This window comes from Gnatocerus cornutus, chromosome 6, assembly GCF_029298725.1.
Source record: "Gnatocerus cornutus isolate USDA-ARS CGAHR chromosome 6, icGnaCorn1.1, whole genome shotgun sequence".
NCBI lineage: Eukaryota > Metazoa > Arthropoda > Insecta > Coleoptera > Tenebrionidae > Gnatocerus > Gnatocerus cornutus.
Window position 1 is genome coordinate 13,365,001 of NC_142238.1, and position 27,067 is coordinate 13,392,067.

The 27,067-nt window shown below is 33.0% G+C and overlaps 3 protein-coding genes across 7 annotated transcripts in view; 2 read left to right on the top strand and 1 right to left on the bottom strand.

The window, feature by feature from the left end:
* Window positions 1-14,796, top strand: part of LOC148173121 (zwei Ig domain protein zig-8-like) — a 101,019-nt gene extending 86,223 nt beyond the window's left edge. For 2 of the 5 annotated variants that reach the window (XM_088038397.1, XM_088038398.1), the window contains exons 5-7: window positions 3,952-3,996; window positions 12,653-12,952; window positions 13,553-13,994. In XM_088038397.1, the coding sequence (XP_087894523.1) occupies window positions 3,952-3,996; window positions 12,653-12,952; window positions 13,553-13,680 (473 nt within the window). In that variant the 3' untranslated portion in view covers window positions 13,681-13,994. Of the gene's footprint in view, window positions 1-3,951; window positions 3,997-12,652; window positions 12,953-13,552; window positions 13,995-14,021 lie in introns of those variants that run through there. The other 3 variants (XM_088038399.1, XM_088038401.1, XM_088038400.1) reach the window with 3 other exon arrangements.
* LOC148173122 (uncharacterized) lies at window positions 10,740-11,495 on the top strand. The gene is made up of 2 exons (XM_088038402.1): window positions 10,740-10,970; window positions 11,024-11,495. The coding sequence occupies exons 1-2, from the start codon at window positions 10,791-10,793 to the stop codon at window positions 11,477-11,479; spliced, it is 636 nt and encodes a 211-aa protein (XP_087894528.1). The 5' UTR covers window positions 10,740-10,790; the 3' UTR covers window positions 11,480-11,495.
* Window positions 14,797-24,843: 10,047 nt separating the features above from the next.
* LOC148173123 (pickpocket protein 19-like) lies at window positions 24,844-27,006 on the bottom strand. The gene is made up of 8 exons (XM_088039837.1): window positions 26,864-27,006; window positions 26,597-26,803; window positions 26,232-26,549; window positions 26,073-26,181; window positions 25,749-26,028; window positions 25,649-25,702; window positions 25,405-25,602; window positions 24,844-25,359 (listed from the first exon to the last, which is right to left on the bottom strand). The coding sequence occupies exons 1-8, from the start codon at window positions 27,004-27,006 to the stop codon at window positions 25,229-25,231; spliced, it is 1,440 nt and encodes a 479-aa protein (XP_087895963.1). The 3' UTR covers window positions 24,844-25,228.
* Between the last annotated feature and the right edge of the window lie 61 nt (window positions 27,007-27,067).

Genomic DNA, 27,067 nt, shown 5'->3' on the forward strand with positions numbered 1-27,067 from the left:
TTCATTTTCTGATCGATATTAAAGATGGATTTTTTTAAACATTTTTCCAATTATTCCCAGAAGATTGTGAATACATCGTTTCATTTTGGTCCGCTAGTTCTGATAGACCCTGTATATCAAAAGAGAGAAGACACTTTTTTGAGAGTTATTATTTCTCGAGGTCCAAATTATCGAGAAAAATTAGAAAACGAGGCCCAGAAAAGTCTTTTTTCCTGTAGCCGGCATACCAAATCGACCACTTTTGACCCCAACTCTTCGATTTGGCTGAAAGATTTTCATCTTTTTCTACTCTATTAAATTCTCAGAATTTTTTTAAATTTTTGTTCTCAACCCAAAAAAAGTTTTTCCAAAAAAATGGCTTTTATATTTTTAAATAGCTATAACTTTTTCAAAAACTACCATATTAGAACGTTTTTCTCAAAAAAAAGGGAAAATTTTATTGAATTTATTATCTTAAATTTGTTTTTGATTTTTTTTCTAAAAAGTACAATTCAAAACAAAAATTTTGAAAATAAAAACGTTCTAATAAGTTAATTTCTGAAGAAGTTATAGCTATTTAAAAATATTTAAGCAACTTTTTGGATTAGGAACAAAAAATTGAGAAAATTCTGAGAACCTTTTTTTATACAGGGTCTATCAGAACTAGCGGACCAAAATGAAACGATGTATTCACAATCTTCTGGGAATAATTGGAAAAATGTTTAAAAAAATCCATCTTTAATAGTGATCAGAAAATGAACAATTTAAACTAACCAATCGTGTTGCTGATGTTAAGTTACCTGAAAATTAGCTTTTCCTGCTTTATTTGTAACTATGGATGCATCTTAAATATTTTTGCATTGTTGTTACACTGACGTAATTTTTTAGGTGACGTCTTCTCATAAAAATTGACAAGTTTATTTTAAGACCAACAAAATGAAATAATAAACTCAAACTTTAAAATTAACAGAATCCGAAAAACAGATTAGTAAATGAATACAGAAATAACAAAAATGAATGAATTAGCGGTATAAATTTGAAAAAATAGGTAAATAGTTTTTAAAGTAAATGTTCAAAATTTCTTCCTTCCACTTGAATGCACAGAGCAGCTCTTCTCAGTAGACTTGCCCTAGCATTACTGACCATTTCAGCTGTTATTGAAGCAAATGCTTCTTGAATGCGGTTTCTTAACACGTTAATATTTTCAGGCATATTTCGGTACACCAAATTCTTGACGTGTCCCCAAAGGAAAAAATCTAAGGGCGTAAGGTCTGGCGACCTGGGGGGCCAACGTCTTGGGCCTCCGCGGCCTATCCATGCATTAGGAAATCTAACATCTAAATGGTTCCTAGTTACATTTGCAAAATGTGCTGGGCATCCATCATGTTGGAACCAAATATTGTTAATGTCAACATTTCTTAATCTTTGTAGAGGAATATTGTCTAGCAGCATGTCCAAATCATCAACTAAAAAATTTGTATAAATTTGGCCGTTGAGTCTGGCGGGAAACCAACCTGAAAGAATGTGATGTTTTATAATTGCGTATAACTTGTTCTCAAAACAATTTACTATGGCGTTCCCAAAAATTCCAGCCCAAAGATTGACAGAAAATCTTTGCTGGGGATTACTTTGCCTGAAGACGTGCGGATTATCTCGCCCCCAAACATGAAAATTTCTTTGATTGAAAAATCCATCTTTTTGAAAGCAAGATTCGTCTGTAAACAATATGCTTTTGACGAAGTTCTCATTTGCTTCATGTTCCCGCAGAAGCCAAGTACAAAACTCCACTCTTAGAGGATAATCTTCCGGCGTAAGACATTGCACTTTAGTATAATGAAATGGGTGCATTCGTTCGTCTTTAAGAATACGTTGAACAGAAGAGGTGGACATTTCAAGATTTCTGGCCACAATACTAATGCTCGTTTCAGGTTCCTCTTCAAAAATCTCAATAACCGCTTCCTCGTTGTCCACGGTTCTCGCAGTTCTTGGGGCACCCCCAACCTCCCTTCTGCATACTTTTAAATTACCAGATTCTCTTCCTCTCTGTACTAATCTTAAAATAACATTTCGGCTAGGCTGTTCCCTATTTGGAAAACGAAGTGCGTATTGCTGGATAGTAGCTGTTGCACTGCGATTACACTCTCCATACAACAAGACCATATCAAAATATTCTTCCGGGGTAAACATAATTAATTATTAAATACAATGAAACCACAAATCAACGTTTGGAATGACTGTCTAATTGTCAGAAATACTTTGTTATGACATAACAGTCAATTATTTTTTGCAACAATTAAATAGGTTTCTATGGTAAAAAATATATGTTTTAAGGTAATTTTACATCTACAACACGATTGGTCAATTAAAACCGTTCTTATTTTAAAAGCCAACAAGAATGGATTTTTTTAAACAATTTTCTCTTTATCTGCAGAAGATCATTTATCCATGGGATGATTTTGGTCCGCCAGTTCTGATAGACCCTGTATAGTAGAAAAAGATAAAAAACTTTCAGCCAAATTAAAAAAGGTCGGGGTCAAATGTGGTCAGTTTGGTATAGAATACCCCATAAATATTTATGACGTATACGACGTTTGTTTCCATCCCTACTAAATATATACAGGGTGATGAAAATATAGCACCTAATTCTTTCCTGTCCTCAAAATTGAAAACCAAAGCAATATTTGTGTTTTTTAGATTTACATGGTTCTTTTATAATCGATCAAACTTTGGATAAACCGTTTATAACAATTTCACTGTTAGACATCACATTTTTTTACAGTTAATAATATTCTATATCAAAAAAAAATAAGTGCTTTAAACCAAGTTACTTAAACGTTTAAAAGTACCATTTCTTGGCATTGTAAAATATTTTTCAATGTTGCAACATTGTAAAGCTTTTAGTATTAGTTGCTTAGTTACTATTGTGACTGCCTAATGTAAAATTGTATTAAGTTTTTCCTTTGAAAAAAAAATCCATACTGTGAAAAGGAATGGATTTAAATTAATTTTGCTTTGATTTATGAGATGGTTTAACTAAAAAGAACATGGTACTTCCACTTATAGGCGCCTTTTTTTATTACCCTGTATAACAAAAAAAAAATAAGCAACCTAAAATACGTTTTTCTTTATCTACTTGTAGGAGAGAAATTTAATTTTAAAGTTCGGAATTAGACAACATAATATTCTCAAGCTAATAAAGAAGAAAAAAAATATTTACTGATATCTCTAACTGAATAGAAGCTATTTTTATAAATTTTAAAATAAAAAAGCTTTGGAATTTTGAAGGTAGTAAGGAAAACTCTCGCCATTTTTGCTCATAACAGCTTTTATTTTCAGACAGTAAATTGAAACGCGTCTGTAAATTACTTTCGCAGTTTGGTTTTTATGTTGTTTGCCTTTTCTTTTAATATGACTTCTTATTATCTTGTGTTATGATCCAAATAACGGTGACGCTGTCTGCTGTCTAATTTCTGCCAAAGACACTGAGTAACGACTTTAGAGTTTTTTTCGGAAGCTCCGCGAATTATTTGGAGCTTAGTCGTCGTAACCGTTATGTAATTTCCCGTAAATTGCCATAAACAGTTAATTAGTTTTTGTATTTCTCGAGAGGCCCTAGTGAAGCAATAACGAAAACGAAAATCCCAAGCAATTATTTCGGTGGAGGCGTATCAAGAGTAAAAAAAAATCAGGTGTCGACTAGCGTTCCGCCTTGGCTGCAGTTGCCGAATCTAGAGCAAAAAGGGCTTTAACCTACTTAGGAATTTGTCGGTAGGTCTTGAGAACGGCGTAATATATGGCAGCAAAACCGTATCGTTATCGCTGTTCCCGTTATCGATGTTTTACTGGCGTTGTTTTTTGCATATAGCCGCCCCCTTTAACAATTGTCGCATGCATGCCGCTGTGCTGTGCCTACTAATAGCAATCAGTGGGAAGCAACCAGGACATATTAGTGTTTTTGTTCCTTTGTTCCAGACGCGTCCTCTCTTGCAGCAACACATCCGGACCCTCGCTCCAAAGGTACCTTCTTCATCCCTGTCACGCATCGCACTATCGCATATGATTTATTACACACGGTCTCACTTTTCATCCATCTCAAACTAAACTCTCTTAGTTTGTCTCTTCTCTTAGTCGTTATCCGTTACGTAGCCATTTCTGCATGTAATTTATTACTGTTTACCCATTATCTTTTAAGGTAATACGATCCACTCTCGCGTTTAATTAATTATATTTCGGTAAGGACAAGAGTTCTAATTAGATGACTGATTTACTACGCGGCATTAAGTTTGACTACATACTTTCTCATAATTATTATTGTGCTCGCTTTGAATTGATTTTGTAATCAAACTTTTTGTAAGCAAAAAAGAAATTGGATACTTCCAACTTGGGAAAGCTGCCGAAGAAGCACCTGCCTCCCATTCCACTTACTTACTAACTACAAGTAACGTGAACTCAAATACAATACAAAGTTTTCATTATGCCGTTAGCTTTCGAATATTCCAACAAATTGTGCGCTTTATTGTCAAGTGTTGTACAATTCCGAACATCTCTGATAAAGAACACCTGCGGCAATGTATTGAATTCTGGTATTCACACTCACCATTTAATTTTTAAACACACGGAATTACAAAAATCCGACAATGAGCTTTTCTATTTAAACTATTAAGCTTTCCGGTTACATAACTCACAAAAGCTAGAATTATATTTACATTAACGTAAAATACCTTTGTGGTTAATTATTACCGTTATTTTATAAATTAATGTTGACTATGGTAATTATTAAATCTTTGATACGATTTTCAGATATTAATTAGGTAATTATTATCTATTCTATTTATTATAACATCATTACAACCCACATTACTGCAATAACTCAATATTTTGAACAAAAATATTGTTCTAAATTCGCAGTATTTGTTTCAACATGAACTCTTCCTGAAACCGGCGCATCCACCAAAGTACAATGAAGAATATGTAAGTTGTTAAGTCTATTTAAAACTAAAAAAATATATTATTAGATAATTTTATATGTTATTATTTCTTAATTAATTAATTAATTAACATTCTACTTCTATTCTCCAAATGTTCCAGTTTTAAATTTTAACGACAAATATGTAAAAAATTGAGATTTATCCACCTCCGACAAAAAAATTTAAAATGGAAGTTGCAAATTAACGACTTAAGCCGACAATATGAGAATTTACAATTTTAAAAACTCTCTTGTTACTCATAAACCTGCGAATTTAGAATCTTCCTTTCTAGAAATTTAAGAATCGGCAGTTAAAATTCTGCTCTAATAAATATTTAATTTACAATTTAAAATTTGCAATTAAAAGTGTAGACTAGTCTTTTATACAGGCCATTTTACTATGTATAACACAATGTAAATAAACGTATGATAAGAATTAGAAGCCGAGAATCCGACGAATGAATTTAAAATTGTGGACACTTTATTTTCAAGGAGAATTTTCCCGTAAATATTTAAATTATTTTTTCCGCGAATCCAGAAATAGCCTTTCTTATTTATCGCCGAAAAGACTCTAATTAGCTCCTCTGAGATTTCAAGAAAATTAATATCTGAAATAACTTATTTTTGCTCTTTTATTTAAAAGTAGCCTCACCATATCGTTTTACTAATTGGATTTTTTATGCCATAAATGAGCAAAACCAATAAAATACTTATTTATATGCAAACAACAGCAAGTGGAATTTTACGGCTCGACAGCAATGTTTGTCTGCAGCTCAGGCGGCATTTGCTGGAGAGAAATAAATTTCTGAAAATAGTATGTTCAAATACAAGTTTCATAAAATCAGAGTTTTGACGCACCAGTCTGGAAATGTGCGTCTTATAAAATGTGTGTTATACACTAGTTTTTTCTGTTCTCAGAACGGTTAAGTTGGTAAAGTGTCAAAAAATTGACTTGAATTCCACTTCACAAAACAATGCTTTAAGAAGTTTATTACAGCATCGGTAACAATTGAAACAATGCTATAATCTAACTGTAATTACATTGGGCCGATAATTTTGGTCATATAAAATCTTCTTCTTCTTTACAACGTTCCTAGGGATATTTTTGATGAGAAAACAAATGTCGAATTAGTAACATTTCCAAAAATTACGTAATTTTTCTGTTAAAAACGTCTCTTTTGTAGCCTGTTGGACTGCAAATCTTAGAATTAAATAGTGAAGAAACTCGGCAAAGCCTGAAAGGCCGTTAAAATGTTGATATGACATGAATCTTCTAATAGACGGCGCCAACAATAAAATTAATTTGTATTGTGTTATTTAAAATAAGAAATTATCTTAAATAACGAAACAACTTGTGTAAATAATACTTTGTTGTGCTAAAGGTTGCTTTCCTTTTAAACGCCCCTGAGCGGCCTATGTTATCTTTTTTGCCGCACTGCTGCAGTTTTTTCGCACTGCGACAATTAATTTAATTCAACAAATAAACTGAGAAAACAATAAGAGGTCAAACATTCTTCCACCAATTATAATGATTTAAATTTTCACGTTTATTTGCAAATATATACCTCATTAAGCTGCGGTAACATATGATGGTTTTCTCATCAAACAATTTTGCTCTGCAAATGACATTACATGTTAATACCGTCCATTAAACCGCCATAATAATGAGAAGCTCATAATTCGTACAGATGAGCGGTCGTTTTAAACACACGCATACTTTCAAGACCTCCATAAAACGCTATCAACAAGTCCCCTTGATTTGAAACTGCAAATAATTTAGTTTCCCCGTTATAATTAAAGTTTCTAAATTTGCTGGTAGCGTGTCGATAGTCGGAGTGCTCCATGGAAATTTCACGCATACATTATGCATGTCATGCGAATTCTACTTTGTCTAGCTTTTTGTGCTAAGAAAACTTGGTTAAATTGTATTAAAACATTGTATTATGTATTTTACTGTAAATTTCCAATAATGGAAACGTGTTGTTTGATCAACACAGTTGTCCAACAATTTATATTCTCCCGTCATTCTAATTAAAATAATTTAATTATGACCGGTGTTTTATTACAACAGTTGCAGTTAAAAATAGGGAAATCTCGTCCATGGTGGAATAAAACCCGAAAGAGCTCCAATTACGATGCTGAATTAAAAAAATATAACATGTAATTTTACAGATCCGACAATAAAAAATTCTTGTTATTTCAGCACGACCCAAAACTTTCATTATTCATTTCTTTTCAAGAAAAGTTTAACGTTCTTTTTATGCGGGTACCATATAATTTTTTATTTTCACGAGAAAATGTTTGACAAAATGGTTACAAAAGAAAAAATTAGTATGCGCAACGTGACAGTTAAATAATCTTAAATACTGGGGACTAAAGTTAAACTTATTCCAACGAACTGCCTCAGTTAAAAGCTGTGCTATTTAACTTCATTTAAGGTGGAAATCTACTTTAATATTTTATATCCACTATGGAAATTATGCTGGTTTATCTGTAATCTTTTTAAAAGTAAAGGGGGAGGGGGTGGCGGGGGGTCGTATCACGGGTTGTGTAAATTCCGCATCTACATGACAAGCATAAATCCATCAATTTGACAATTCGCCAATGACGACGTTGGCAGCACTATATTAACATTATAGAATAGCATATTACCATCGCTTTATGCTACTATTGATTACTTGTTTCTTGACCACAATAGCACATATTAGACTATCAGATATTCGAAACGAATTGTGTACTACGTGAGCAGTTTTGAACCGAAATTTATTCCATATCATGACTGCCACTATAATAGTGCTCCAAATACAGGTATTAAACAAATCTCTGATGGGACTCAAGTCAATTATGCTCTAGGTGTGCTAAAATCAATAGAACTCGTAGATTTAAATTGCGCTTCCTAATTGTAAATGTTGATTAAGCATCCTGAATAAACTCTTTCGTTTACAGTTGTTTTGACTTTGGAAGTCTTCCTTGGGTAATGAGCGTTCTTTCCACTTCAAAGAAGCTTGTGAGAATTTTTTGTTGGATGTTCGATCACGTTTCACTTATTGTTAGAGTTCAAGTGAAATGGAAAAGTTAGAAACAAAGATGAAATTGAGGATGTCTAGAGTTTTTATCGAACTAGTTACATGGTTTTGATTTTGTTTTTTATTTGTTTGGCGCTGGGTTTTATTATGTTAATGTTTTTATATTACACACCAATTTAATGAAACTGAAATGTTTGTTATTTAGTTATCTATGTTTGTTTTCATTTAATATTAATAACTTCACTCATATTAGCCAAATTTGAATGAAATAATTTATGTTATGCTGAAATTAATATTTCAGGTAGGTATATACAAAAACAAAACATGCGGACATGTTGATTTTCATAAATATTTTTGTATTAAAGAATTCCAGCGTAAGGTATGCACAAAGGTACAAAAATAGAACCCTGGAAATAGGACGAATATCGAGTAAAACAATGATAATTAATTTATTTAGAAAATTTAGTAGAGTTAATAATTCAACGTAAATGATAATTAGAATTCCCTCCTACTTTTGAATTCAAAATCCATTTTGCTTCATCAGCTCAGGACTCGGAGATATTTGTGAATAAAAAATTTAGTACACCGCGTTTACTTTTGTTTTTTTTTTCAGTTTTGCTTATCATCTTCAAAATCATGAAACTCTATAATACTGCATTAAAAACGTAAATAAATACGGTTCCCAAAGAACTATAGAAGTTGCCGGGAGAGTTAGTTTTAGTAAAGATATTTAAGAAAAATTTATGCTATTTTCATCGGTTGCTGCCACCAAAATGTTGAAGAAGAGTTCAAATAAAGGCGTAAAAAATAAATTTTTAGAAGCATCCACCAATTTGTGCTAACTTTCCAACAGATTGGCGAGTATTTGTCTTTAATAGTGACCCATTGTGCTACCCAGAAAATTCTGAAAAATTGTTTTCGGAGATTTCCACCCTGAAATATTTTTTATCCATATCATCATCAAGAAGTTCGGTAAAATGTATTATTCTGAGCTACGTTAGCATTTAAGTCATTTTAAAACTTAATGTGTGCTTGGAAGTTACAATTTTGTAATTTTGTTAATGAAATTGACTGAAAATTACAAAAAAATAAGTTTTTGAAAAATTTCCCAATGTCGTTTGTCATGTAAGTTTTCAAAACAATAGAAGACTTTGTCAGCGCATCAAAAAGACAAATCTCAGTCTTGTCAATGATGCATTACAATAAAAAATCGATGTGAAAATTCTTGCCTTAAATGAAAAATTGCCTATAAAAATTACATTTTCTTTACGACATAAAAACAGTTTTTCAGAAATATCATGGGAAGTACGAATCCTAGCAATGAATTTTCTAGGGCATTGGAAAGCTTATTAAATTGGCTTTCTAAAACACTGTGAGCAATTTTACGACTTTCCAAGTCTTCAAGAAAAACTAAATTAAACAAATTGTTGAACACTAGAGAGCTAAAACATAAATTTTTCAAGAATGTCTCTGAATACGGACCTGATGAAGCAAAACAGACTTCAGATTCAGAATTCGGAAGCCATTTCAATTTAAATAACTTTCCTCACCTCACTACAAATTTTTCTAAAATTTGTTTACACGTGTAATTTACCTCAGATTCTAATTGTATGAAACTTTATAATGGATTGCGGAACTAAACTCTTTGTATTACAAATGGCTTAGTTTCTCATGCAACAACCCGACCAATGTAATTTACAAACATTTACAATAAATTAAATTACGATCAGCGGATTAGTTTGTCGCACGAAGTCCCTTTAAAATCTTATTCTAAAAGCCTTTTGGTTCTTGTTCTCTTTCCCATTGCTTAATAGTTATTTATGTATTAAGGGCATAATGTGGATGTTTATGTTCGAGAACAACTAGATTACAAGGTCGAGGGCCTTCGGCCCGAGACTTTGTAAGTTGCCCGAGATACTTAAACATCGAGTTATGCCCGCGATACATACAACGTTTTATGTCTTACCAATAAATTTTGATTTTTTAAAAATGAATAATTTCTCTACAAATACAAATTTCTGGTCTTGAATCTACATAAAGACTTTATAAAAAATACTTCAAATGTCGTTTTGTGTTGGTTTAAAGATTTAATTATTTTAATTACTAATGGCTTTATATACAATTTCTACACTGTTTATTTGCGATAATTAAAACCACAAATTACTATTTCCGACGACCACTATAAAATATGCCACATTTCATACAGTTTTCTCGTAGTGAAAATTCAAAATTGCAAACAATTTCAGTGCGAAGATGAACGAAGCGCATACCCGTGTGCAATGAAAAATTTGAGATCTCTGATTGGCCGACAACTGTGAGTTTTTACATTGCACACAGGTCGACGCAGATCGGGCATTATCGGTATCTAACTTTCGGCGCAACGGCATAATTATTTTGTCCGCGGCTAGGTGCTCTGCCGAATGTCATTTTAAGTTTTAACTTGCCCAGAGATAACTTGACGTGTTTTTGCACCGTTATTAGCAAGTGGAAGAGCGTAAAATATAAACTTTAATTAAAAAAATAAATATTAACTCTGCGATTTTTGTGATCGTCGGAAAAATATCGTGTACAACACGTGTTGAAAATTCGATTTCACACTCGTTTGCTTAAGCCAATTCTGCAAAACTCGTGTGAAATCTTACATTTTCAACACTTGTTATACAATATACTATTACAGTTAATTTATAAATTATTAATCATTAGTTAATTCGTTGTTTACTAGGAACTATAATATTAGCATTATTTTTATTATTGTTATTAAAATAATCTAGTGTCATGTCAATGAAATTAATCTTAGAACGCTTTGAAAGCGTATCAAGATGGCAGGTAAAATTCCATCTAAAATGGTTGAAAACGCTGCAAAAGCCACTGAAAGTTTATTGCCAACAAAATCTAAAGATTTATACGATAAAGAATACGAAAAATTCACAACATGGATGCTACGCAATAGTGTTGATGTAATTAATGAAACTGTGCTGCTGGGATATTTTGTCGAAATGGTAAGCAAATACACATTTTTTTCCATGCGTATTATTATTTCTACTAATTGCAGTCAGAAGCATTCTCCCCAAGTTCACTTTGGACAAAATATTCAATGCTCAAGAAAACTTTATTGGTCAACAAAAATATTGAGTTGGGCAAATTTCACAAGTTGTGTAAGTTTTTGAAACAACGAAGCAAAGGGTACGAGCCTAAAAAATCTAAAGTGTTGACCAGGGAAGAGGTATTAAAATTCTTAAAAGAAGCTCCCAACAAAGAATTCTTGGCGATGAAGGTAGCTCTGCTATTTGGGGTTTTCGGCGGGTGCAGACGGCAAGAATTGGTAAACATGGTAATTAAAGATGTCGATGATAGGGGTTCTGTTATTGTCGTGCAAATACCCGAAATCAAAACTGAGAAAAAGCGTGTCTTCACTATCATAGATGAACCTGAAATGGATTGTTTCAATCTAATTAGAAAATACGTCTCTTTACGTCCACCACGAAGTGAAGTACACAGATTTTTTTGAACTATCGTTCTGGTCGTTGTACCGTCCAACCGATTGGAAAAAACACCTTTGGCAAGATCCCTAGTACCATTGAAAAGTATCTAGGGTTAAAAGATGCTGATAAGTATAAAGGGCATTGCTTGCGTCGAACTTCGGCCACGTTGTTGGCGGATGCTGGTGCAAGTATGACAACCCTAAAACGCCATGGAGGGTGGAAAAGCACAGCCCTTATAGAGAGATACTTGGAGGATAGTATGTGCTCTAAAAATAAAATTTCAAAAATGCTGGCTGGAGTTGCTTCCACACCTGTTTCTGAAGTCGGAGAGTGTTCTTCATCCATAAGACCGAAGAACTATGATGTTTGCGTTACTAATTCCGATGTAACAACGTATGCAAGCATTGGAACAACTTTAACATCGGCAAGTATAACTTTCACAAGAACATTCAACAACTGCACATTTGTTAAATGAAAGACAATAAATGTTTCTCCTATATTGTAATTTTTGACGAAAGAGTGAAAACACAATAAAGTTATATTTAACATTGTATGTCTTTATTTTCGCAACAAACATTTCTAACATAACCTCAAAAAAACACGCGCGCACAGTGGAGCATGGCTATGCAACGCAGCGACCTGCAAAAGCATGAATGTGTTACAGCCTCAAAACGGAGAATTAAGACCAAAAAAACATTACAACCAGTTTATTTATTCAGGTACCTTTTGAATTTGACTGTTTGATGACTATTAAGTTTAAATGCAATTTGAATATGGCGGGCAAAGAAAGCAAGTCGATTCGTAGCCAATCGCTGTTTGTTGTGAGGTTGCTATGACACCTTAATGCCCTAGGGCGTAATTGTACCTCTAACGTACCGCAAATCCGAGCTATAAAGAGCCAATAATTAAACGGTAAGACATAAAATAATTTCCACATCCACTTTAAATGAAGCGAGTGCTTTTATTATTTTCATAAACATCAATGCCATTGTTAGTTTCAGTACGCCGTATCGACACAAATTTGTTTACTTTTGCATGTTATATTTATGAGGTCTATTATAAAATAATGGATACGAGACTCGAACGTCGAGACATAAATTAAGAGAATGTGTCTGTTTCGTGTACCAAAGGTGAAAGTTACATGTAAAATGGCTACTCTTTTCCCCTGTAATGTCTCTTACCAGCTTGTATTGTTCCAGACGCCCAAGCAACTATCTCCGGTCCCCCCGAAGTCTACGTGAAGAAGGGCAGCACGATATCATTAACATGTTCAGTGAATGTCCACTCAACGCCGCCCTCATCTGTGTTGTGGTATCACGGTCATTCCGTGGTAGATTTCGACTCGCCCAGAGGCGGAATTAGTCTAGAAACAGAGAAAACAGAGGCTGGCACCACTAGCAAATTACTGGTCACCAAAGCTCTGCTTTCTGACTCCGGAAATTATACTTGCATGCCGTCCAACGCTAGTCCCGCATCAGCCGTTGTTCACGTCCTCAATGGTAATCATTCTTTGTAATACGTTCGTTTTATTTCGAATTGCGGCTTTCACCAATCAAATGGCGGCTGAGCCCTTTTAGAACACTTTTGTGGCGGCACTCCTCTCTGAAAAGCTTTTTCACAAGAGTCGAATGTGCGTAACCAAAGCGAGAATTGATAGTTTTAATCTGGAAATTAATCAGACTGAACGGGAATTTCCAATTTGCGTTTTCAAAATAGAAATTAGGTTCATGATTCACACGACAAAATGGCGGCGGAATTGACAGCTTAATAGTGAAGTCGACGATTTATGAAAGTGTTTAAGCTGAAAATTGATGCTATTATAGAGCACGGTCTTTTCAAACAGCCACTATCAATCTAAAACAGGAAATACGAGGGTTTGTGCGCATAGGTATTGAAAGCGTTTATCAAAAACTATTTTTCTTTTTTTTTGTTTACATTTTTTTAACAATGGAAATCAATAATAGGCTGCTAAATCTTTAACACGCTTTTTACTAAAGTTTGTTTAGAAATTTAACTCCGCTTTTATCTAATATTTCTAACGTTTTGTTCAGTTCAACTAAAAAGGTTATTATAAAACCAATTTAAAATTTAAATTACAGAGACCGAAATGCAGTGGTTTCCCAGAATTATCAAAGAAAATTACATCCACATAAACAGGAAACGGAGGAGGATAATTTCTCCAGGATATCCGAAACTAAGATGGCCCTCCCAAGCACCCTTTTCTTAAAATATGTATTTATTGGTTAAATATATATTTTTTAAATTTCGAGCTGTTTGCACATGGCCCAAAAAGGTCACCAGGCCAATTTAGCCCGCCCCCGAATGAAATTTGTCGGACCAAGGACAGCGAAAGATTTTTTATCAACTTAACCCCTGAAACCGGCCATTTCTTGGGTCGTGTTTAAATAGGCATTGGTAGAAAAATTGCAACTCATTGTGAAGGGTTAAAGTTGGCGATTGGGTCAATAAATAGCCTCCGCAACAGTGGAGATGACCGTCATCTCTTTTCCAACAATTCGATATAATTTATTTATTATGAGTGTAATAAATGAGGGTAATTTGTTCTAGGGGAGCACCCGGCAGCGATGCAGACAAGTCGGGCGGGAGTCCGACGTCAGATGGCGCTTTTGGCGTCTCTTTCGCTGCTGGTGGTCAGCGCAGTAAGATGATTACGTTGTCCTTAATAAATGTCAATCAACGATACGCTCATATAACGAACTAGTGCTACTACTAACTCGGTGTAAATATTACTATTTTAGTGAACTCAGGTGGTGATAAGTTATTAAAATCAAGAACTCAAGAAGTTTTATTTCTGGTGCTAAACTGGACATAAAATGTCTCGATAAAAGGTTGTGAGTGTGGTGAAGGAGTCGATGAACGTCCATTTTTGTAAATAGTGTGATGGGTTTGATATTATAGACTACAAGCACTTTAGATTATTCTAGCATTATTCATTGTAACTATTATTACATGTTGATATTATGTAGATTTATTGTTATCATTAACAAAGTTTTATAATTTTGTTGTGTTGGTCATCCACGGTTTGTCTTTGCTCCAACTGTTCGATGTGAATCTTCTACTTTTCAGTTCGACTCTGAACGCCTGAAATTTATATCTCATCTCGTTACGTGAAAATTTTAAATCTGTCCAACAAGAAAACACAATGTTTGATTTATGCAACGACAAACTTGGTTGAAATCAGAATCATATTGGAAAGTTTCAAAATCAAATCTTGGCAATATTACTTCGAAAGAAAATTGTTAACTATTCTAACATTTAATTCATATTTTTATAAAATCGTTCTACAGTGTAATTAAAATGAATCTCAACTTGTAATTATCATCTTGTACATACAACAATAAAACACAAAATAGTTCGTTTGACGCTTTATTATTGAGCGCCTCCTCGTATCACTCCCTGTTCATCGAGTCATAAAAACAACTTCTAAACTTCAAAAAAAAATTCTTAAACAATTTTTTACTCCAAGAGGTTTGAAATTAACTTCTCTTATCAAAAAAGAATCGGGCTTTGATTTTCTTTGTTTATTAAGAAAGCGAAGGCAGAGTTCGTGATAAAAGCGAATCTTATTTAAAGGTGGATGCGAATGATTGGCTGTTTTCCGATCAAATAGGTTAATATTGTTTGGTTATTCACCTAAATGATGGCGCGCTATTGTATTATCGCAGATCGATGCATCCACCAAATCAAAACATTCATTTAGAAAACTGCCACAAACATACATTTCTAGAATATCGTGCGATGTAATGTTTCGTGTTGGACTATCGACACGCAAACCTCCGTGTATAATGTGTCATTATGCAATATTGCATAGATTTCCTCTCCACAAAAAGGTGCCAGCTAATAATAATTTATTCAGAGTTATGACAGGGAATTTGTTTATTATTTAGGAACAAACGCCACTTTGCATTGTCACGAAAAAAAAAGAGGTATTGTGAACATGATATTGCCACAATACACTGAACATAATAATATAATAAAATATGCAATAATTAAAATTGTTTTATGATTTATGAATAGCAAAACAGGTTGTTCCGGTGACCCACTGCTCTGTTGATCAATCAAAAAATAATTGAATTTTTTGAAGCGAAAAGCAATGCATCAAAAATTCCTATTTTTTATATTTAGTGTGTTATCTAAGTGGCTGTTATAAATTATTTGATAATGTACACGCAAAGTTCATTGTGGTTTGTATCATTATGCAGTTGTTCATATAATTCTCGCTATAAAACGCCATGGAATGATTTATGGGGTTTAAACTGCTATTGTTTAAAAATTTTCAAATGAAAATCGCCGCGGATTTGATAAAATCCTGTAATTTTGTTAGTTTTAACGCATAACAATGACACTTCAGGTGTAATTAATAGCAATTCTATAAGATTAAATTCTATAAATGCAGATTTAACAAAATCCTCATTAATTTTTACCTTTTCTTCTATTCTAAATTATCCAATACGAAAATTTTAATTTGCCTGGTCTAAAATTTTAAATTTTCACTTTTCATTGAAACTTGTGTACCAACTATGATTTAATTTGATTTACTGCAAAATTTAGTTTGGCTAACTTCAACACATAAAAATCTAAATAAACACCGTGTTATTAAAATCACAAAAATTAATTAAGCTTCCCTCCCTTCTTGAAGTATTAAAACCTGATTTACGTATATTTAAACCAAAACAACAGTCTTTTTCATTTCCTTTTCTTATTTGTTTGAGATAATTTCTTACATTAAAAATTAAAATTGTACCAACATGAAATTCGTTTAAAATCAAGCCTAATTATATTTTTTAATGAAAGGCTAAATTAGCAACAGGTAATGAAACTGCTAAGTAGATATTTAGTAATCATCTTATTATTACTCTAATACCGTGTAATTAAGCTCGTTAATTGATCAACCTTTGTGGAGCTAGCTTTAGTGGAGTTAGCAGCTTTTAGTAATCAAATGAAGACTTATTGGCCCGTTTAATGTTATTATTGACAGTTATTGGGTAATATCTAATGTTGAGCGAAAACTAGAGAATCATGTTGCGTTTCACATGTCAATAAATAGGTAAAAACAAAAAATTACGATAATCACTACTTTAGCGCATTTTATATTCCAGGAAACTAATTTAAAAAATAAGCAGACTCGACAATACCCACTTTTAAAATTCAATCCGGTCATGTATACAGATTTTATCGAACACGCAAGTAATATAACTCACATAAATATAGATATACCTCGTTACACATATTGACATTTCTGCCTTCCTTTAATAAGCAATCTGTGAAATAATATTTATCAGAGACAAGCTTTGTGTTGTTTATTTTATCTCCTATTTCGTGACGGCAGTAATCCAATTCAATCATAATATGTTAGATAATACCAATATCTGATCGTATTAAAAATTAATAAAAAAAATACAAGTATAAATAGCCTTGCACTAAAACTACAATTACTCTAAAGCTTGACAAATGAGGAAAATAAAATCGGCTTTACTTTTTCACAAAACACAAAGAACAGTGACAGACCACAACAATGAAAGATGATGAGAGGAATCACGATATAATACGCCGTAATAAGCCAAAGACTGCAAAAGGAATGCAAAACAATGTAAGAAGGTTACATGTCAAAAAAGAACTTGAAGCAATGCACATAAATATGTTACTTGTACACATATGCTCAAACGGGCTTTCATCTGCGTTAAGCGCAATTCATTCTTCTGCATCGTTGCGTTCTAAATATCTTCGTCTAATTTATCGGCGAAAGTTACTCAAGAGTTGGCATTCTTGATTCCACTTTGCAGTTAGATAATCACAAATATTTTGTGGGAGATTGTAATGACTAGTTTTTAACGACTGTTGTCCTCGGGGTTGATGATAACACTTATTTTGAATAAAATTGTACTGAGGAAGTAGAAAGTAGTTATTTCTAAAGTGGAATGGTCTCTGATTTCGAATTCGAAGTGCGTTCTGCTCCGGATCCAAAGATTTTCTTAAAAAATGATTTTTTAGGCCACCTTAACTAAAAAGTGATTTTTTAGTTCCCAAATGCGGACGAAAAATGACCGTTTTCTGACCGCTATTATTTTTGTTCGTACTAGAGTTACGCCATCTATTGTTACATTTTTAAACTACATTAAGATACCGACATTTCCCCCAATTTTATAATTATTTGGCTACAGTCAAATCGACAAACTATTGTAAAGTGCAACAAAGACGTGTAGAATTATTCCAAATAAACATGTCTAGCAGTGTTGCTGCAACATCATCAAAAAGAACATCAAACCTAAATTACACAAATTGTCAAGCTACACATGCAGAAATTACAAATGTAAATAAAGAACATATAAATTTTCTGAAGGATTCATAAATATTTACAATTATTCAGTTGTTATAAACGATTAGATCAAATTTAATGATGTCGCCAAAAAATCTTGTGTGTATCACTGCCAAAAAGTGCCATTTTGCCCTCGCCTTCTCTCTAAAAAAAACTCGGCCAAAAAAAAAATACTTTTTGGCTTTGGTACACAAATAAATATTTTAGGTTCTACTGTACACAAATTTATTTTCATTTGTTTCTGCGACAGTGGTTTGGAAAACCAGTTTAATAAGCTTTCCAATGACCTATAAAACACATTGCTAGAGTTAATACTGTCTGTAATATTTTTGAAAAATTGTCTCATATCGTAAAAAATGTCGTTTTTAGTGATTTTCATACGCAATTTTACGTATAATTTAAGAATCAATACATCGATTTTTTCATTATAATGCATCATTGAATAGACAGAGATCTTAACTTTTTGTCGCGATAAAAAATGCAATGGTATCTCTTATCGTTTAAAAGTTACAGGACAAAAAACACTTTTTAAAAGTTTTTAAAAAATTTTAACTTTTGCTATTATTTAATGATTCTATTATAAAATCAATGCCGTTGCTTTTAAAGCGACTTCTTTTTCTAAGTTAAAAAGCCCATTTAATTACCTTTCCAATAATAATCTTTGAGTTCTGACCTGATGGAATAAGACGAGCTTCAGATTTAGAATCAGACAATTCTGCTTTCCACAGCTCCAATACAAACTTCGTCCAAAATTTGTTGCCAAGAGTAATTCCCCCATCTTTGTAATGAGTAGTTAACATTTTATTTGTTGAATTATAGTTAGTAAATGTTAATAGGTCGCCCCTATGTCAGTATACGTGACGCTTAATATTTCATAAAGCTATGTCAAGTTTATAGTCACCTCAATAGCCATATAATGCAAGTTACCATAACGAACAGTTCATAACATGTTATTATAGTCCATCATAATAAACCACGGGATTAAAACCATTTACGTTCGTAGTCTCCCGCTAGCTTCTTGTAAATACAATTTGATTTTGAAGGTGACATCAACAATGGATTTTGATTGGGGTTGTTAGTCGATAAAACGTTGTAATATGACGTAATGGTGCATGCGAAAAGAAAGAGCATTTACTTTCGCTACATTTTCGCGTTAACGCCAAAATCCCGCTTCTCCCATTGTTATCGAATTTATTTCCAGCCAATTAGACACTTTAAATTTTAGTGAATTTGAGGGCACAATTAGCGTCGGTGCATGCAACATCAGCAAACAACAAAAGCAGAATTACAGCAATTCATTAAAATCGTATATTAATTAGAAATATTAATAAATTACGTCGCTCGTATTTTACATTCTGTCTGTAATTATTTATCTGATTAGCTTGTGTTGAGAGTCATTGTAAACCGACATTCTCTGCAAAGAACTTTGAAATTAACAGAGCAATTGAGAGATAAAACTCGCGTCTATTGTTTTTGAAAGAGAAATTATTCAGCGAATTTGATGTATTCTTCCAGATCCCCGGATTTTTAAGATAGATAGGACAAGATAGGACAAAGAGAACAAAGTTCAAAAAATCAAAATGCGTTTCCCCTATCACAATCTATTGAAAAGACCGGCGTATAAACATCCATGCAAAAAAGATACACTGCAAAGCTCCACAGAAAAGCGTCAACTTGTTTTCGGAGGATCACACGGAAACAACATGGAAATTCTCTATTTTTCCTCGTGATGGATTATCGCGCAATCTTTTATCTAAAGAGACGCTTTCTGGGCAGAGTTTGACGTCTCGGCCACGAAGCAGGCAGGTGAACTGCTCTGTATAATCTTTTTTAATAAGATCATGAAAGATTTTATTTCGCAGATTTAGATTAGTCTGTCTTCACGAATATTGCTTCCTGTTTCTTTATTTCTGTCAACCTCGCTGCCACAATGTTCCAATTACGTTTTACTTCATCTTCTAACAGGGACGTCTCCCATTTTCAAGATTGAAAAGCACATCAGTTGTAATAATATCCTAAACATTCATTATTTTGTAAGATTACGAATGAGGAAAATAAAGAAGAGCAGCAAGCTTCCAATCAGTATTTCATTGTTTTGCATGTGATGTTGCGGAGATTGAATCTGTCACTGCGGAAACAGATCGCATTCATTCAAAGACTGGTCTCTTATTCAAGAGTACAATGGTGAGGTCTCAGTGTCTTCGGTGCGGTCCAAGAGCAGGACGTAATCAAGATATTAAAGTCGAATCTGTCAGAGCAAAATTGCAATTTTCAGTGTGGTTCAGATTAGTACCGAAATTAGATGGCGAAGGATTAAGGTGCAAATATCGTTCCACAGTGCACCCATTTATTCTTCTGGGAGAAAATTGCGCGTTTTACCCGTCAAATAAATAAATTCAGTTTCAGTCAGTTCACTGGTATCACAAAGCGGTGAGTCCACAAATTGCAATGACGAAAATATTCAGTTTAAGCCCAATTAAACCGGATAAAAAGCCTCGTAAATTATAAAGACCGTAAACTGACTAAGAAAGAACGCCTAAATAAAAAGGTTTACAAAACGGAAACAAAACAAAAAGCGTTTCAAAAGAAAATCTTTTAGTGTTATTGCTCGGGACGAGATACAAATGCTCTTCTATTGTGGTGAGCCGTAAAAAGATATACAAATTAATCTCCTCGGAGTTTCATCGACTACAATAAATAAAGTTAAATTATGACAATGCCCTTTTATGCATTTTTCTACCGAAACGCGGAGAAATTGAACACTTTCAAGTTTTTAATTACTTCGAGCCCGTGCTGCAATATTTTTTATAACGACTTTGGTAATTTAACAGGAAATTTACTGATGGGGGAGTTGATAGGATAAGGGTGGTAAGTAATAAAGAACAATATGCATTAATTTGAGTTGATATTAATAGTCTATTCGCTTAACCCTGGCTGTCTTTAATTAACAATAACAGTAAGTTACAAGATGGGTATCCCAAAACTTAATTACTCAGCTAACTCTTGCACTATAGTTCACCCAAGCTGTGATACTACGCTACTTCCTTTAAATTCCCTCATACATTAACCCACTCTATTATTACAACTCGAGCTTTTATCACGTTTAACTCCATCGATTTGTTTTTCAAAGTTTTTATCACAAGGTGAACTTTGCCCTAGACACTCATTTATTCAAGTTAGATACATTAATTCCTTGGGGACCCTGAAACATGTTAAACCTCCACTTTCAAAGGATCGTGTAATCTACTTAATGAAAATTTAGGAAAAATTTTAACCGAGCTTGAAGTTATTTATGGAAGTTCCGCGAACTTTGCACTTCTATTGTAGCGTTCAGCCAATATCAAAAATTCTCGATTTGGTGACTGCAATTTCAACTGTATTCTTTACTGCAACATTGTTCCGGAAAACCAATCAATACTGGAGCTAGAACTATCACTATCGAAATTTGATGAATCTGATTATAATACTACTTCCTTTGAACCGGATCAGTCAACAGAGTGAATGATAATAACACTGCCTTTAGCAAGGGGAATTTCTATTCACACCACAATCACTTTAACAACACTTTAGATCTCGAGTTATTAACAAATGATTGATTAAGGAGTTAGTTTACACTTTGATTTTATATTGTTACAATTTTGGACGTCAATTCTCCAATTTTTTTCAACCTTTTTCAAATTCTTAAATTTAATTACTGTAGCACTAAATTTCCAAAATTACAAATTTTAATTTTAAAAATTTCAAATTTTTGACTCAATAATAAAAAATAATAAAAAAATCTGTGCCTTTTGCCCAAGCACAATGCGTTTTTGTCCACTTAATCAACGATGAAAAATTAGTAACTTCCTAAAATTTAATTGCTCTAGCACAAAAATTGACAAAATTTTTAAGTTTGGGCTCGATCTAATAATAAAAATTTCTAAAATTTGTCCCTTTTGCACTAGCACAATACGAATTACTAATTTTTCTAAATTTAATTGCTGTAGCACTAAAACTGTCCAAGTTACAAATATTAATTTTAAAAATATAAAATTCTTGACATAACCTCATAATAAAAATTTTCTTTTGGCCTAGTGTAACGCAATTTTGTCCACTTAATAAACCATGCAAAATTAGTAACTTCCCTAAATTTAATTGCTGTAGGACAAAAATTGCCAAACTTTAGCTCAACCTTATAATACAAATTTCTAAAATCTGTCTCTTGTACCCTATGACAATGCACTTTTGTCTGCTTAATAAACGATGCAAAATTAGTAACTTCCCCAAATGTAATTGCTATAGCACAAAAATTGCTAAAATTACAAATTTTTAAAAAGTTTGGGCTCGATCTAATAATAAAAAGTTCCAAAATTTGTCCCTTTTGCACTAGAACAATGCCATTTTGTTCAAGTAATAATTGATAGCAAATTACTAAATTTTGTAATTTTAATTGCTGTAGCATTAAAACTGCCTAAGTTATCGATTTTAATTTTAAAAATTTCAAATAGTTGGCTCAACTCCATAATAAAGGTTTATAAAATCCGTTTCTTTTAGCTTAGTACAATGCATTTTGTCCACTTAATAAACAATACCAAATTAGTAACTTCCCTAAATTTAATTGCTGTAACGCTAAAATTGTCAAAGTTACAAATTTTAGTTTTAGACATTTTCAAGTCATGACTCAACCTCATAATAAAAATTTCTAAAATTTGTCGCTTTTGCCCTAGCGCAATGTGACTTTGTCCACTCAATAAACGATGCAAAATTAGTAACTTTTGCAAACTTAATGGCTTTAACACAAAAAGTGAGAACAAATTTTAATTTAAAAAATTTTGGCTTGACTTCTTAATAAAAATTTTTAAAATTTGTTTTGCTCTGGCACTATGCAATTTTGTTTAATTAATAATCAATGCAAAATTACTAATCTCCCTAAACTAAATTGCTGTAAAACTAAAATTGACAAAGTAACATTTTACTTTTTGTGGGTGTAAAATTAAAATGCGGCTCCGTGACTGGTCGTCCAACAAAGCTTTAACTTATTCCTTTCAAAGCCTGCTGATTCCTAAAGTGCTACTTTGTAAATCGTTAAATTCTCGGCAGGAAAAATGACGTATAGATACAGATAAAATATTACGCTTCTCCTTTGTCAAACGCTAATTGTCATTTTTGGTGACAGCAGTATAAAAAATGACATTATCTTTGTTCCATTTAAATTTTCCAATTTTTTGCTTACTTCACCATATGGTGAAAGTTCAGAACAAACAAATAATAAAATGTAAGCTGAAACATACTTTACATGTTGCTACAATATTACAAAGAATATAATCGAAACGAAAGAGCTGCCCACAACAAAATGGAATTTGCTTTGGGCCAAAAATACCAGTTGGACCAGTTGAAAACTGCAATTACCAGTGACTTTTCAAACTACCAAAAAATAAAAGAATTTATGTTCAAACTAAGATTTTTATAAAGTAAACTTATAGTTGTCCGTCTGTAATCCTAAACCGCAGACTTCTGATTTTAAAAGCGTAGAAAAGACTTTAACTAATTTAAACTTTCAGTCCGAAGTTAGATCAAACCGTTTTCTCCGCAGCAATAAGTAATGCCTTTTCACTCCAAAGCAGAAATATTTTCGTCTCCACCGGCTGAAAAACGCAACGAAACACGGAAAGCGACCAGAATTATTAATGTGTAATTTAAGATATTTGAGTTACATCAAGCATAAAACTACAGGGAAATCAAAGACGTCCTGAGGACTGCGTTTGCCGTTTTAATATAAACTCGCCACAGCACCATAATGAAATGCAATATTAAACCCACATTCTTACCTCAAACAAAAAAAAAAGAGTTGTGGTTTGTGAAACTCTAGGCACAGAAAGTTTGTTTGGTATTGTGACCTAGTAAGCCTTAATCTGAATTTGACGGGCCGCTTTAATCAAGTGCAGTAGTAATGTACAGCTTTGAGCCCCATCATATCTTTTCTTTCTTTATGTGCACTTAAAGTTAATGAGTTAGAATGAAATAGATTTTAGCTGTCGTAAAACGGTTATAGGAAAATACTTAGGGAGAACAGATCTTATCCTTTAATCCATTTTATGGAACCGATAAAGAAAGTGTGCAGCTCACATACAATTTTATTTCACGACAAAGCTTAATTTATTAATTGGTATAGTTCAGTCAGTTTACATTTTTATCGATTACTTAATGGCGCTGTTAAAAAAAATACGATTTAATCTTGAGTTGAACTCCATGCATGCAAAATTCAGCTAATCTTGGGAGAAATCGATACCACAAACTATTTTTATTTTAAATTAACGCCAATGCTGCGAAGTTTTGCTTCCAGCTTTTATTAAGTTAAGAGGTAAAGTAGTTAATGCAGTTGCATGGAGAATAACTAAATTCATTGTAATAATAATAAATGATAGTTACTTGCGGTAAAAAGCTGGTTCGCTCCTTTATTGGAACATAAACTAATAATAAAAGGGAGCAACCGGATAGGAATTAAGCGCGTTCAAATTAAAATGTCAACTCTAAGAAATTTTTATTTAAGGCGCATCCACCATTTTTGATGCCCACTCCAGCATACTGTAGCTCGTATTTTCTTGATTGTTATTTCACTGACACAAATATCTTTTAAATAACTCAATTCAGAAAATTTTAATACATTTATTAGAAGAAAAGTCCAAGTAAATTGTATTCATTGCGACTCTGGAGAATTCCAAATCCATTAAAAAGCATGAAAATATCAAGTTACTCCAACTTTATTTAAATTGAAGAGAGAATCGCACAGATGCGAAAGCATCCGTGAAGTGCTTGGCTAATAAACAAAAAGTGTTCAAAATACCAGACAACTTTTATTAACATTAATCGAAGCTGAGATTTGTTTTTTGCACTTGTCGAGATATTTTTCTTCAAGCTCAAAGTTCATAGAATCGGAATTATCATTTATATGAGTTGTTTGCTAAGTTAACACCCACCAAAGATGTTACATCACTTATCTAGAGCTTGTATTATACTCATGAGTCCAATGTCGACCAGAAGGGGTTTCTAAAACTATTTCCCGGTTTTAAACAATTTCGCGGTTTAACAGGATAACTGTCAAAGCTCATATCGGATCGCATTCGATTCGGGATAGTTTTATCCTTCAATTTCCATATAGATTGCTGATTTATTTCCTTTTGGTTTTAATTGATATAGACCATCCACTAAATTGATAATTTTGACTTCATTCTGATGCGATTATTGGCGATTAGTTTCCGATTCGATTTAGAATAGTTGCGTGATATCTAAATTAGATTTTCCTTAATAATTCAGCCGGGATGAAACTCCTTAATCTTAAATTATGTTACAGAGAGCTCCATTAAGTTAAGTGAAGGATGAGACGAACATTGTAATGTTGACAAATTCAATTTCAGTGCTAAAGTCATTATGGAAAGACATTACCGAAAAATTGGGGCTCTCATATTTGAGGTTTGATGGATCGGTTGCCACAAACACTCCAAATAAACCTGAGCGTACAAAAATAAGGGATTTCTATGAGACTCAAGACGCTGCAGCCTAGAAAAAGACCGAACAAACCACCCACTTGTACTAAAAATCTGATTTAAAAACTGTAAAAAATTAGATGAAACTCACTCAAAAGATCGGTTTTGCTGAAAATTAAAGATCTCTTGTAGCGTTCTTTTGGGAAAGAATCAAACTTGATGGTTAAAGTGGCGTCTAGGAACCAGTTACTTAGTGCAAAGTCCGGTAAAATTACTTCCAAATTATCGCAGTTTTGCAAACACGGGCACATGTCTTCTTTGGTATTATTATTAATCAGTGTTATGATTTCTACAGAAAAATTTAACTTCAAATTGTTTTATTTGATCTTCTTTACCTTCGTGTTTCGACAAGCAGTACATTCCGGTCATGTTACATATAGGTTCGTTATCTGAAACAACACTAAATTTGCTTTTTACTAAAAATAATGATTTTACCAAGTCTCTTATAATAATAGGGCGTGCATCCACAAAACTTCAAGCACAACTTAATCCTGCACTCAATACGACACAATTTGTGGCTGTAAAATGTACTGTGATCCAAACCCTCCTTTTCATTGATATATTTACAGTTTCGTTGTTTTGGCGATAGATCTTTTATATCCGGATCACTGATTATTTCAACTATATCGAGAGAAAAATCAATGATGAATGTTTGATAAGCGAAAAAATTATGAGAAGTGATGTCGATCATATCATTCGGACTTGCCAAAAAAAGCTGAAAGAAACGTGAAAAATTAGCCGCTATACATTTTTACTTACTAAGTAGCTCTCGATGATTTTTTTCTGGTTTAAATTGACTTCGGATTCCTTGTAATTAACACGAATGCTTTGGTACTTGGACTGGACCGACCCTGTATTGGTAAAATTTCTAAAACAGAACGAGTTACGAAGAAAATTGATTCTAAGTTTTGGGATTACTCCATCGCAAAATACGTCGATAACTCAGAATGAAAAGTGTGACAAACCCCGAATTCTGTCAGTACTAGAACATATTCATCTTCCACACCTTTCGGCCAAGTCGTAGACAATCCCCCCCTTTTACTCTTCGAAGTGGACTTGGAAAACAATCTCGCTGACGTTAAATTGACCAGTTCCAAGTACAGATCAGTAGGCACTATGTCTAATGTTGACCCATTTGCATACTTTTCAAATTTGGAGTAGTTTAAATACGTGCTGAATAACAAATCGTCAACGTAGTATTCTAAATCTTTGGCTGACGCTGATAGGTTGTGTTTCCTAAAGCATACGTTTTAGAACAGATATTTTGGATATTTCCTACTAACTCTATAAACATTTTCAGATCTTGGTTATTAGCACTTTTGATTTTCTTCCTTAAACAAATAAAAACGCTCGGAAACTCAATCTCCCAATTAAAGAAATCTTTTTCGATTGTGATGACAACAGGACTCTTCTCATATCTGTGCCACGCGTGTAAAGCTTGTTGTGTCGCGACAGCGAATCCAGCGACAACGAGCACAATCCATAAAATTCTATCTCGAACATCATTATTAGATTGAAAAATCCAGACATGTCAATAATCTATCACTTGCCTTTCAAAGAGAAGACGCTTACTTCGAACGACGTGAATCAAACCATGCATAGAAGCATTACTTAATGTGAAAATTATATGATTTTGAAGAGATTGCACGAAGCGACTTCGACACACTTTTTGATTTGGGCTTTTATTATACATTTTTACGCGGCGAGGAATCGTCACGTTTTAACGTGAAATTCGTTTGGTAAATTGATCAATA

Coding starts and splice junctions, on each gene's coding strand:
- LOC148173122 (XM_088038402.1), top strand. CDS start 10,791: ATGGCAGGTAAAATTCCATCTAAAATGGTTGAAAACGCTGCAAAAGCC. Junction 10,971..11,023: donor TGGGATATTTTGTCGAAATG/GTAAGCAAATAC, acceptor TACTAATTGCAG/TCAGAAGCATTCTCCCCAAG.
- LOC148173123 (XM_088039837.1), bottom strand. CDS start 27,006: ATGTATAATAAAAGCCCAAATCAAAAAGTGTGTCGAAGTCGCTTCGTG. Junction 25,703..25,748: donor CTATTATTATAAGAGACTTG/GTAAAATCATTA, acceptor GTGTTGTTTCAG/ATAACGAACCTATATGTAAC. Junction 25,603..25,648: donor CTGCTTGTCGAAACACGAAG/GTAAAGAAGATC, acceptor ATTTTTCTGTAG/AAATCATAACACTGATTAAT.